The sequence below is a fragment of the Pistacia vera genome, unplaced genomic scaffold (assembly GCF_008641045.1).
Source record: "Pistacia vera cultivar Batoury unplaced genomic scaffold, PisVer_v2 Contig710, whole genome shotgun sequence".
Lineage (NCBI taxonomy): Eukaryota > Viridiplantae > Streptophyta > Magnoliopsida > Sapindales > Anacardiaceae > Pistacia > Pistacia vera.
In genome coordinates, this window is record NW_022196569.1 from 159,042 (window position 1) to 172,952 (window position 13,911).

General features: G+C 37.7%; 1 protein-coding gene across 1 annotated transcript; it reads right to left on the reverse strand.

Moving 5' to 3' along the window:
- Positions 1 to 2,167: 2,167 nt before the first annotated feature.
- On the reverse strand, positions 2,168 to 3,704 carry LOC116114486. The gene is made up of 2 exons (XM_031400631.1): positions 2,645 to 3,704; positions 2,168 to 2,601 (listed from the first exon to the last, which is right to left on the reverse strand). Exons 1-2 carry the CDS (start codon positions 3,702 to 3,704, stop codon positions 2,168 to 2,170), a joined length of 1,494 nt encoding a protein of 497 aa, XP_031256491.1.
- Positions 3,705 to 13,911: the final 10,207 nt, after the last annotated feature.

Genomic DNA, 13,911 nt, shown 5'->3' on the forward strand with positions numbered 1-13,911 from the left:
GAGCAAAGGAATGATACTATCTAAGTCTACCTCTAATCTTCTCTTTTTCCCATTCCGCTTGTCAAAGGAATGGAACCAAGCAGAGATTAAAGAATACAATGAATCCCATCTACTACAGGACATGCCCTGGGTTAGGTTCAAAAGTATCAAAACACAAAACCCATATGCATAAGCATTATCAAGAAGAATTCCATAAACATGGACATTAACGAGGTACGACCATTTAATGACACAAAAACAAAGCACTAGATCAACACCCCAAGTCTTCCAATTGTCAAAGTAGCCTCTTCTAGCACGATTACCCGTCGGGATGTCATATAACCAAATCCCCTTACACGACAAAAAACTCATCACATAAATACAAACTATATAATTACCTCCCATGGGATGTTTTAAAAATAGACATGGGGAGACCTCATTTCTCGGCAAGTCTTCTATTGTAGGTATTCTTTATGATCTTGCTAAGGTTCATAGCCCTCTCCCTTACCACATTCTTGATGGAGTTGTAGAAAGTATGTGCATCCTTGCATTCCCCACCAAAAATCCGGCTATTTCTCTCTCTCCAAATAGAGTAAACGGTGGCTCCCAAACTTAGCTTCCCTAAAGAGTACTTTAGCTTTTTCTTCCTCCACCCACTAGCTATGTGCTCAACATAAACGTTCCAAGGTCGGGTGACAAACCTAAGAGAAGAGAGTTCAAGGATTGGATTCCAAATTCTTTGGGTGAAAGGACAAGCAAAAAAGAGATGATCAATCGTTTCTTGCCCATGATTACAAAAACAACACGCATTGCTAGAAGCTATTCCATACCTCATCAGTTTGTCCCTGGTCTGAAGCTGATCCTTACATGCCATCCACGTGATCATGGAGTGTCGTGGAATAGCTTTTGGGAACCATACAAGGTGATGCCACTCCACTTGGTTTTGGTGCACATTAGTAACCTCTTAAGCCTATTTTATAGAGAATTTACTGGATGCATTTGGTTTCCAAATTACCATTTCCTCGCCCTCCTTTGGATCAAAGTCGATAGAATCCTTCATGTCCATCAAAGCCCAAGAATTAGCCGTTGGCCATCTCCACCTTGTCCCATTCCAAATCTCACACACCTTAGCAAGATGATGTAGTTCCGAATCATACACAAAGCGGCTTCCATATCTATCCTTGAGAGGGCCTCTTGGGTGCCAATTATCATACCAAACATAAGTTGCTTGACCATTTCCGATGATGACTTTGATGTGCTCTCTAGCTTCCATTCTAAGCTTCAAAATGTTCTTCCAAGCCCAAGAAGCATCCGAAGGTATAGGAATCTCCCAAAAGCTCTTCCTTGCCAAGTAGGTTGCTTTGATCCACTCAGCCCATCCAAAGCCACTACGTACTTGATTAAGATTCCAAACATGTCTCATCATGGCTGCCTTATTCCAATCCTTAGCTCTCACAATCCCCAACCCGCCTTCTTCAACAGGGACACAAATCTCTTCCCATGCAACTTTGGCCTTTGAGGTTTTCATGTCACTCCCAGACCATAGGAAAGCCCTTAACTTAGCATCAATTTCATTGAGGATCTTTAAAGGGAGCACGAAAATAGATGACCAATAAACTTGAATGCTAAAAAGAATGGCTTTAATGAGAATTACCCGACCAGCATAAGAGAGGAATTTGCTCCGCCAAGATTGAATGCGAGCCAAGATTTTGTCCACCAAAGGTTTGCAATCAGCAAGGGAAAGCTTTTTGGTAATGAGAGGGACACCCAAATACTTCATTGGTAGCTTTCCTTCTTGATACCCAAGGATCGACAAAAGAGCTTGTTTGCTCGCCTCACCCACCACGGAGAAGAAAATGTTGCTTTTTGAGGGGTTTGCTTCTAACCCCGCCCAAAAAATGAAACGATCCAATGCTCTCTTGACAATGCCAAGAGAGTTTTCATCCGCATGGCAAAAGATCATTAAATCATCTGCAAAACAAAGATGGGTTAGGTTTAACTCTTTGCACCTCCAATGGTGCTTAAAAGAAGGTTCCTCCGTTGCTCTATTTAGAAGTCTTGATAGCACCTCCATGGCAATCACAAAGAGATAGGGAGAGATAAGGTCTCCCCGCCTAAGCCCTTTAGAACCGCTAAAGAATCCGGTTAATTCCCCATTAACGGCTATAGAGTATTTAGGAGTTTTGATTCACTCTTCTACCCACCCAATAAACTTCAAAGGAAACCCGAGAAGCTCTGGAGCTTTAATAACGAAATCCCATCTTACAGAATAATAAGCTTTCATAAGGTCTACCTTCATTGCACATCTAGCCCCTTTGGCCGACTTCCTGTCATAGTGGTGGAGAAGTTCTTGGCTCAAAAGGATATTATCCATAATTTTCCTCCCCCCCACGAAGGCACCTTGGGCTTTGTTGACGAACTGCAGCAAAACTCTTTTAACTCTATTGGCCATAATCTTGGAGATGCATTTGTAAATGGTGTTACGACATGAGATCAGCCGAAACTCACTACAAGATGAGGGGTTTTCATTCTTTGGGACTAATGCAATAATGGCACAATTCACCTTTCTAAGCATCTTCCCAGACTTGAAGAAATTTTGGATTGCTTTAACAACATCATAACCTACAATATCCCAAGTTTTTTTTAAAGAAAAAAGCTCCGTAACCATCCAGCCCCGGTGCTTTGTCTTTACTCATTCCAAACATGATCTCTTGAATCTCTTCTTTGGAAACCTCACAAATCATGGAGTTGGCCTCCTCCTCCAAAATAACAGGGGTGATAAGTTCCTCCATGCCCTCATAGGAAACACCCGCACACTTTTCTTTGAAAAGATTTGAGTAGAAAGACACAAACTCCTCTTTGATTCTATCTTGATCACTTGTAACCGAGTCTTCCCCAATTTCCAAGGACACAATCTTATTTCTATTCCTCCATCCAGCAATCGATTTAAAGAAGTAAGAAGTGTTAGCATCCCTTTCCCTTAACCATTTAACCCTAGACTTTTGCTTGGCTAATGATTCTTCGGCTTTTGAAAGCTTGACCATGTTTTCCACCTTAACTTTCTCCTCTTGCAAAAGAGCACCATCAATCGGATCCACAACAAGCCTTTCTTGAACATGGGCTAGATCATCTCTTGCAAATTTCACTCTTTCCGAAATGTTCCAGAACTCCTTTCTATTTAGTCTCTTCAGCTCAACCTTCAATGCTTTTAGCTTAGAGACCAGCCTGTACATGGGGTTACCCTCCACCTGCACACTCCACTCTCTCTCCACCATAGGTAAAAAGTCCTCATGCTCTGCCCAAAAGTTGAAAAACTTGAAAGGGGATTTCTTACCTTGAAAGTTCAGCCCACTATCAACCACCATTGAACAATGGTCTAATATGCCCGGAGTAAGGAAGGATGTAAAAGAGTTGGGAAACCTGTTGCTCCAATGCTCATTACACATCACTTTATCAAGTTTGCACCAAATCCTCCTATTGAGCTCTCCTCTGTTATTCCAAGTGAAGAATGACCCAATGGAATTAAGATCATCAATATCAGCTTCCTTACACATGTCATTAAACTCTTCACATTGCGAATTCCATTGATTAGAACCTCCCTTCTTTTCCCCCGCAAATCTAACCACATTAAAGTCGCCTATAATACCCCATGGCTCACAGTGGCTAACATTGGCATGGTGGATAAGCTCCTTCCATAGCTCCTTCCTTTTCCCCACATTATTCATCCCATAGACAATAGAACAAAAGAGCATGGAATTATCTTTCAAAATTCTAACCTTACAAAGAATTGCTTCAGCTGAAGTTTGGATAACATGCACATGCAAAATATCTCCATCCCAACCCACTCAAATTCTCCCCCTTTCACAAAAACAATAGTTCTCAACCATTGCCCAATTGCAGAACACCATTTTCCTAACAACATCCATATTATTCTCCCTAACCCTAGTCTCCAAACAGCACATAAACTTAAATTATTGCTACTAATAAGATTCATTACCTCTTTTTGTTTAATGGGGGAATTAAGCCCCCTAACATTCCACACGACAACTTTAACCATGGCTATGAGGTAGCTTCGGTGGAGTTTTCGCCTTCTTCGCAAGTTTCTTCCTTTTACTCTTAGAAAGACTTCCCTTTTCCTTCTCCAATCTTTCTTTTTCATCCACGCGTACTAGGTTCCCAAACGGTTGATAAATTGGAGAGCTAGTTCCCATGTCACTGTCCTCAAATGTATTCAAGAAAACAGCATTGGTAGTCGGAGTTCTCTCCTCTCTATCCTCATTGGCATTCGCAGCTTCCTCCCCCAAAACCGCTCTACCCAACTTTGTTTCACTTTCCAGCCTTTCCTCAATACCATTCCCTCTCTTCCTTTCCTCCCCATCAGCAACATCTCTCTTTTCCTCACCCTCTTCGGATAGCACCACAAATTGGTTCACACTCTCACAAGGTTTAGGGGCCTCACCTTCCTTTTTTCCCTCTACCCTTTGCTGACTTACTTCTCGAGGGACACTTATATTCTTCTTGCTAGCAACTTGTCTCCATTCTTGCACATGAGGAGAAGTCGGCTCTTTGGATAACAACGGTTCGGTTTCCTTAGGAGCCCAATGACAGTTTCTTTGGATATGTCCAAATGTTTTGCACCAAGCACAGGTAAATGGCTTCATGCATACTCCACCTTATTAATGCAATCTCACCACTCGACATCTCTAGCTCAAATTCCTCCTTAAACTCGGTTGAAGAATCCATCTCAATGCACACTTTAGCAGACTCAAGCCTTTCACTCGACTCGGTAATATTGTCCATATAAAGAGGGGTGCCTATTACACTTGCTATATGGTTTAAACCCTTGGGGGTCCATAACTCAAGAGGGATACCATAGAATTTCGCCCATATGGGTACCCTTGTAATCTCATTCATGCCCAACGACAAATTAGGAGTCCATAACTTCAAAAAAGAAAGGCTGCCCTCCTATGAACCATGGACCACCCTCTAGCACATCCATTTTAGTAACCTCATCTGGGAACTTGAGCAAATAGCCCCCATGCCCATATGAAGTGACCCCCACAGCTCAAAAACGACTCCAATTTCTATCAACATAGCTCTTTACTTGGTAAAATGGCAATTTCTTCCCAAGGAAAAACCCGACTGGACAATTACTCAATTTGTCTATTCCTAAAGCCGCAATTTCAGTAGGGATTGAAATTCTAAACTTACCATCTTCCTTGCTCATATTTGGTTTGACATATTCAAGGGAAATATCAGACCTCTTTGAGACAAGAACACTTGTCCAAGCTCCTTTTTCCTCCCATTTCACCTGTTTTTGATCAACACAACCATTTGGCTTCTTAATTCTAATCACTCCATCCACCACTTTGCTTGGGAGAGGGGGGTAATCCATAGAAATCTCATCAACCTTCGCTGCCACAATTTCATAAAATCTCCCCTTTCCATCAGAGCAACTCCCTAGCTTCGGATTGAACTCACCTTTAACCAATGACACATCATTCCGGCCTGATTTTTCTATAGCAATAGGTGGCCTTACAACCTCACGGCCCTTATCCACACCATGGCAGATTGTGTGCTGCCCATTTTCACCTACCCTAGAAGAAACATGGGTACCCTCCAAAGCACTCTTGGATTCAGCACAAACAGCTCCTCTATCCACCCAAATAATTTCACCTTCTTCAAATTCGGAATTCTCTCCATTAATAGGTTTCAGCAACCGGACTTGGACAAACTCTCTATTAGAAATGGTGGCCCCTTTCAAGACTTTAGTAGGCACCAAAGCACCATTCCTAACACTTTCAATTTTCTTTTCTTCAATGTTTGGATACTGCTCACTCAAACCACAACTTTTCCCACATTCAACAGCCCCCATAGGTGGCAAGGAGCAGAGGTAGCAAAAAAAATTGAAATTTTTTTTTCTCACCTGATGACATGGCACCTCGGGTTGTGTGGCATCTAGGGTGACATGGCACACGTGAGGGGATGAGGGATGACAAGGCAGTGAGGTGGCATAACAAGTGTAAGGATAGGATGCTGTGTGGATTTGTTTGATAAGGGATAAAGGCAATCACAATAACCAATAGGAATAGGTGAGGTGGAAGGAAAATCACTTATGGAACTTGCTATTAACCAGTCCGAAGGAAATGGATAAAGCAAAATCCACCAAGCCAATAGGAGAAAAGGAGAATCTTAGCCAAAGATAAAAGGGGAAAGAATTCAAACAAACAACCACACTCACATTCTTGAAAAGGAAACAAGGACCAGCCACACCAGAAAAGCTCCAGCCAACAAGATGAACCAAACTCCGGCAGCACAACTACAAGCTCCGGCCAACAAGAAAAACCAAACTCCGGCAGCACAACTACAAGCTCCGGTGACAAACACAACCAACCCCAAAGCAACACCCCAGCAAACAACAAGCAAGGACGTCCAACTCTCCCAAACAAAACTAAAAAGCTTCAGGTCAGCAGGATGAAACTCAGGCCAAGCAAGCCCAACTCCGACCAACAACACTCCCAACACCAACCTACACCACACAATAGCACCCAAACCAACCAGACCAAGCAGCAACAATACAAACCGGAAAAACGAAAAACGAAAAAAAAAAAAAAACAAAAAAGATGGAGGATGGTGGTTAGATGAGAAGGAGGTGTTTACTGGTAAAGGTGGAGGATGGGTGATGAAGGTGGAGAGATGAGAGGTGGGTGGAGGGGAAAAAGGATGGAAGGTGGGCTGTTTCACTAATCCTAGAGAGAAGAGAGAGCATTTTCTCTCACTAACCTATTAAGAATTGACAGTGGTAGTGGAGTTCCATATTAGAGGATTAATTGCTCATTTCAGTTATCTTAACTTTTTTATTTGTTACACTTCTCAATTCAGTGGTGTGTGTGGATTTATAGTAAATTAAGATATGTGGAATGAATATGAGTTGATTCTAGCTGATTCTAGTTGGTAAATGGATTCATGTTTAAATTTTGTTGATGATTATTTAATTAGTTCAACAGATGCTCATAGGTGTTTTAAATTAGATATACTTTTGTCTTTTTGATGATTAGTTCTGATATATCTTTATGTATATTGACATTTCCATTATTGAGATCGAAGATTTAATTGCTTATTTCATATATGCAATTTGCTCTGAAGATGCATCCAAGGGGAAGGACACACCGTGTGATTTTAATAGAAAATTGTAGTGAATAGTAATGGGTATAATTGTAAAAAATGAAAACTGTAAGAATTTTGGGGGTGTAACTGTAAAAAGTGGAAATTAGAGTGAACAATACAGGTACTCACGGGTCTACCTGTACCCGCATAGGGTAAGGTTCGAATCAATATTCTTGACTAGTTTTGGACCTGTACCCAGCCCAACCGTCTGTTTTGCCAAGTCTACAATAACTTCCTGTAGGTTTGAATTTCACAAAACACCCTTAAAATTTCAATTAGTCCCTACATGTTTGAAATTCAACAAAAACACCCTTACAATCTAAATCGGATTGGAGAGGGTGTCAGTCACCAATCCGAACAGTCCGATCGGTCGGTTTGGTCTGGTTTTCATAACACTGTTTTTGAGAAAAAAAAAAACAAATTTTAAAGAAACAATTTAAAAAGTATTCTAAAAAGGCACTCAAAAGAGTTTTCTTAAAAAATATTAGTTTCAATTTACTAATTTGATGTAGTTTTTAGCATTGTTTTAAAACCCGGACCAGAGGGTAACCCATTTTGCTGCCCGAGTCACGGTTCAATCGGTCCAACCGGTTGGATTGATGACATCATCACATAGCATGAAGATGTTAGCACATTAAAAGAAACCTGTTTTTTTTTTTTTTTAATAAGATAATAACAACTTAATTATTGTCTAACATGATTCAAAGTTCAAATTCAATAACAATCCCAGCATAATTTAAGTATTTAACAACAATCCAAAGTCCAAATCTAAACATGATGTTGTATTCATCTATTACATATTAAATGACAAAATACATAATAATTAATAACAAAACATTTGGTGCAAGTGTTTTTTCTTTGATCCGTCTCCATGTTGATTGAGCCTCACACACTAAAATCAAAATTCATCACCATCATCTGCGTAAATTTCAGTAAAAAATAGAAATCATAAGTTAAAACTTGTAATTTAATTTAAATAGATATTAAGTTGCTTAAATATTTGAAACCAACCTTCTGAACCATCGATTGAATCATAAAAAGAAGGGTGATCAGCAACTCCAGTAAGAATGGATCATTCTCCATATAATATTTGTTCCAACTCCTCATAATTAAGTTCATTGACCTCCTCTTCATCGTCAACTATCCAACCTTCAGTTTTGTCGATACTTTAATAATCAATAGGATCGAAACTTATTCTAAACCCCACAAATTGCTAAATCCTAGAAACAACAAACATCATTCAACCCAAAAGAATAAATAAAACCCATACGGAGACCAGGAACTTAACCACTTCAATACAAATTCAAAACGCAATAAAACCCAAATAGCAGCCCCACAAGTAAAATAAAAAATCGAACCAAACTGAACGTAAACCAATCCCAAAAACCGATTTTTCAAAGTAATTGGTTCAGTTTCAATTTTCAAAATTAACCAAACCGGATAACTAGTTCGGGTAATGGTTCAAAGGTAATTTTAAACCAATTAACCAAACCGATTTTGTAAACAAGTTTTCCTAAAAGTAAAAACCTTAATATCTCTAAAAATCCTAAATGTAAAATCTATCGACATTTCAAATCCCGTTTGCTTTGAATCCTCTCCGTCTCCAACTCCCAAAGGCTGAAACACCACCGTGACACCGTCTGATCTATCTCGGCATCTCCATAACTCCATTTTCTGGCCTAATCACCACCATGACATTTCAAATTTCGTTTAAATCCTTTGTCTCTACTCTCCAATTCCCTATTTATTTTCGATTCAATATTATGCAGTAACTAAGCACGACTCCACTTCAGTTCAGTCGATCACTGATTCAACTGCCCTAGGTAAGAGAAATCTTAAAATCGTTTGTGTATTGTGTTGATCGATTTCTGGGCGAGGGAGAAAGGCGTCATCGCGATTTTAGAGGCTTGAGTTGCAATCGATTTCAGCAACGATTTCAGACTTTGAGAATGGATTTCGTTGAGATTGAGTGGCGATTTGTGTGGGATTTCAGATTTTCATATTTGTGTTAACATTTTTTCAGAGGATTTTGCGTAGAGAAATGAGATATCAGAGAAACTGAGAAATTAGGGATTTTTTCCCCTTTTCAGACGCTGGACCAGTTTTTCAATCGGTTCGGTCCGACCGGCGGTTTACACTGTTCATGCGGTTTATTAACGGTTTATTTATTAATGTCGGGTTTTATGTTGGCTCGAACTGGACACATGATCGGGTTCTGGTCCAACCGGTTGGACCAGTTGGTCCGGTCCGGCTTTTAAAACAATGGTTTTTAGTTTGTTAATACTTCCTATTAAAGAGATTTTAACATATTTTGTAAAACTTTAACAAATTTTGTAAAACTTGGGGAAGATTTTTGATAAATTTTAAAGAGTGAAAGGCATAGACCCATTAGAGTTATGATATTATCAAACTGAAATAACAAAAATTCATAGACTATTAACAAATTGTTAGTGAATCATTAAAATTTACTTTATCATAAGTTAATAAATATTATTAAAATTGTCTTCTTACTGTTTATTGTAATAGTTGGAATTTATGGTTGGAACTTAACGGCAGTGGGATTCATATCATTTTTGAAACTTTAAAGAGATTTTTCTTATTTTATTATTTCTTTGGGGATTAATTCATTAACCCAATTTTAAAAGAGATTTATGACAATCATCATAAATTCCAACAAAAAAATTGTTGAAAATTTTTAAATATCGCTTATCTATGTGAAACATTGGATGGGGAATAAGTAATTATCAAATGATGTTAATTCTCTCACATGATTTTGTACCAAACTACCAATATTGGAAAATAACTAGATGAAGAAATTTATTGATTGATTTCTTAATTTTCAATTTTTTTTTGACAATGAGAATTGAGAAGTTAGAACCATGAAAATAGAACGGGATTGGTCTATCCTTTGAACCATTGTTTTAAAAGCAGGACCGGAAGGTAACCCGCGCTGCTGTCCGGGTCACCGGTCCAATCGGCAGTCCAACCAGACCGATTGAACCGTGACCCGGACAGCAGCGCGGGTTACCTTCCGGTCCTGCTTTTAAAACAATGGTTCAAAGGATAGACCAATCCCGTTCTATTTTCATGGTTCTAACTTCTCAATTCTCATTGTCAAAAAAAATTGAAAATTAAGAAATCAATCAATAAATTTTGGACCGGTGACGTCATCACACATCGTGATGATTTTTTTAAGATTTCTATTTTTTAATAAGATAATAACAACTTAATTACTGTCCAATATGATTCAAAGTTCAAATTCAACAACAATCTCAACATAAGTTAAGTATTGAAATTGATGTAGGATCGTTATCCGAGTTCATACAGGTGGTAGTACCATAGACAGATTCTGGAGCAATTTGACGAGTAGCCCCACCTGAAACGTACTTGACAGCAGAAATCTTAGATACAACTTTGATCACGAACCCAAGTCCGCCCAAGGGTATCATTCAGAGGGGTAACTGTCGGCGCACCCATGTTTACTCTATAAACTGTCTCCAACACCTACCACATCAGGCCTTGGAATTTCTCTTGTGGGCTAATGAGGATAGCATCATCAGTTATGAGCTGGTCAGGAACTGAAACAACTTCAATGGCATTTATGAATGCGAATGAATTGTTTGATGGACTGAAAGTGATAACAAGGTTATCAGTGGTTACATTCACCGAAAACTCTTTAACTACTTTAGAGTTTGTAGTGAAATTGCTAAGGAGGCCATACTTTTGGCTGGAAACTGAAAAAGTAGCCTTGCTCATAATGAAATTCCCCGAATCAAATGGATTGAAGTAAAGCCGAATCTAGTGCCTACCAGTTTGGCTAATAGAAAAGGTGTACTTCGAGGATCCAGTAAAAATTATAGCTGTTTGATACAGCGACGAATCATTGGAGGAGGTCACAAGTTTTGAAGTATTGACGGTAATATTTTGTGGAGAAGAAAGCAATTTACCAGCCAATTTATCAGCCATGAACACACGACCATCCACTGTAGTATTGGTGAGTGATCTACAGTCTATGAGGTAATTGTCTTTAGGAGCAAATTGACAACAACCAAAACATGCTAAACACAAGATTGACACAACCCAGATTAACAAATGAAACCCTCTACAATCCATCATAAGAAAGTCTTGAAATTGATTAAGCAATAAAAAGCTTGGTCCTCTTAGAGCTTACAATGAAACAAAATCTAGGGTTGCAATACAGAAATAAAAACACAAAAACTTATTGCTGCTAATTTAAAACACAACTGGAATCAATAACCCATATAGAGATACGAATAAAGAAGAGAAAAGATGTCACCTTGAAGATCATTCAAGCTCCAACATAGAGAAAGAGGGCTTAGATTTGTGAATTCACAAGTAAACAGCAAACTCTGAGGACCCTTTTGAGTATTTGAGAACGTTAACTACATAACAGGAAAATGTTGAAAACAAAAATAGTGGAAACAAATCTAGCCAAGTGCGTCGATTTCCGTCGAGGGAGGAACGCATCGTCGATTTCCGTCGAGGGAGGAACACGTCATCGCGATTTCAGAGACTAGATTGTGATTTTAGTAAGGGATGGTTGCGATTGGCACCCGTCGTCAAAATTGAGTTTTGATTTGTGATCTTTTTCAAATTTTCGAGACTTAATTCAAATTTTTTCAGAGTTTTTTGCATGTAGAGGAACTGAGGAAGAAGAAACTGCGCAATGCAAAGGGAGAAAGGGAGAAATTAGGGTTTTTTTTCATTTTTCAGTTGGACCGGTTTTTCTTGTGGTCTGGTTGGACCGGCGGTCCAGTACTGTTCACACTGTCCATTACGGGTTAAAGCGGTTTATTGCATAATAGTGGGTTTAAGGTTGACTCGAACCGGACACGTGACCGGTTCATGGTCCAACCGGTTGGATCGGCTGGCCTGGCCCGGCTTTTAAAACAGTGCTTTGAACAATAAAAAAGAAAAAACAAAGTTGTAATGTTAGAATTAACATTATCTTTCACATAAATCATTGAATAATTGAACATATATGTTGATCCTGTTTAAAAAGAAACGTTACATTAGCAATATAACTACTCCCTTAATCTTTTATTCATCCATTTCAGAACCAAAAAAAATCATTACTATTACAACGTAATAACTCCTTAATCATTTTATACTTTTGGGTTTTGAGAGCAATAAAAGAACCCCCTTTTGAAGTTGTGATGCAAAAATTAGGGCAAAATTTGGCATATGTTTGTGGCACAAGGTTGTGTAATATCACATTCACATTCTAGTGTGTGTAGATGGTTGATTGTTTCCTCCATTGTTGAGAAGTCACTTTCAAATCTTAAAATAGATCGAAAAGGAGCACCTAAGACAGGAGTTAATTGGATGACTCCAACTCAACTTAATTAAATTAAACACACTTCTACTTAATTTATCACTAAAAGCAGAGATTAGTTATGTTTTTTTTTTTTTTTTTACTCAAATGGGTTGTCGGCAGTTGCTTTTCTTTTTTCTTATTTCAGTAGTTGTGATTTTTACTACTCAAATAAGCGTATTTGGTATATAGTATCCATAATATCCACATAATTTAAAAGTTAAATACATTTTGGTCCTTGAGGTTTGGCCTACGTAACATAAGGTCCAATAGAATCTAACCATAAAACTTTTTTTTTTTTTTTGGGTAAAAGTCTGAAATAAATTTTTAAATTTAAATTAATAATGTAAATCTTTTCTTATGTAAATGAAATTAAAAATAGACAGCTGCCAACTGAGAATGCTAGTAAAAATTTAGAACAATTCCATTGATTAAGAAAATAAAACTCAACATATTAAGGGTATTTTAGATATTAACAAAATAATTTCAAAAAATTGATATCTAACACTAACAAACAAAGACCTAAATGTTACTATCAGATTCAATGGGACCTGTTTTTTGGGCCATACCTTATAGAACAAAATGATTTAACTCCAAAATTTAACATAGATATATAATATCAGACGTGAAACTTTTAAAATAATAGATAATAGATTGGTAACATTGAGCATAAATATTATTGATACGAAATTTTAAAGTGTTAAACAAATATTTGGAAAAAAGAAATTATAAATTTACGATATCCTACCACCTAGTTTTATTATTTTACAGGGATATACAATAACAATTATAAATAAAAAAAGAAAATGTTTGAGACTTTTAACTTCAAATTTTGAAGTTATAATCTNATCTGTATTTGCTTATAACTTTCTTGTTTGCCTGTGAACTTCTTGTAATTGTTCTTGGTAATAAATTTGCAAAAGATTAGGTTTGTGGCAAGTGCTTTCATTTCTTGCATCTGTGTTACTGAGTTGTCAACATTATTGTGAAGCTGTTATGTGGAAGATATTATCTTTATTCCTTAGAAGATTTAGATTTGATGTTGGATTTTGAACTAGTGTCAAAATCTGTTGTCAAATATGTTATTTCATGATTCCATGTCTCATTATTTGACCATTAGAATTCGGATTGTTGTAAGTAGCAGTTTGCAGTTGGGGTTTATCTTTTATCAATATTGTTTTGTCAGGTTCTGACTGTTTCTTACTATAGTCGCAGAATTGTTCCTTTTCATGAATTTCAAAATACACCTCAGCTTTAATATGCTCAGGTTCTTTTAACTGTTCCTTTCAAAAAGACTGATCAAGGTGAAATATTCACATGATATTGGTGTTGCAATATGGAATTATCCTATTGACTGGAAGAATTTGTTGATGTCTTGATAAATGCTATGTATGGTTGCTAATATATTTTTTCTTTTATTTTCTTCTATA

Excerpts from the sequence above, each read along its gene's own strand:
- LOC116114486 (XM_031400631.1), bottom strand. The coding sequence starts at position 3,704 with ATGAATAATGTGGGGAAAAGGAAGGAGCTATGGAAGGAGCTTATCCAC. Across the intron at positions 2,602-2,644 it reads CAAAGCACCGGGGCTGGATG|GTTATGATGTTGTTAAAGCA; the intron begins GTTACGGAGCTT and ends GGGATATTGTAG.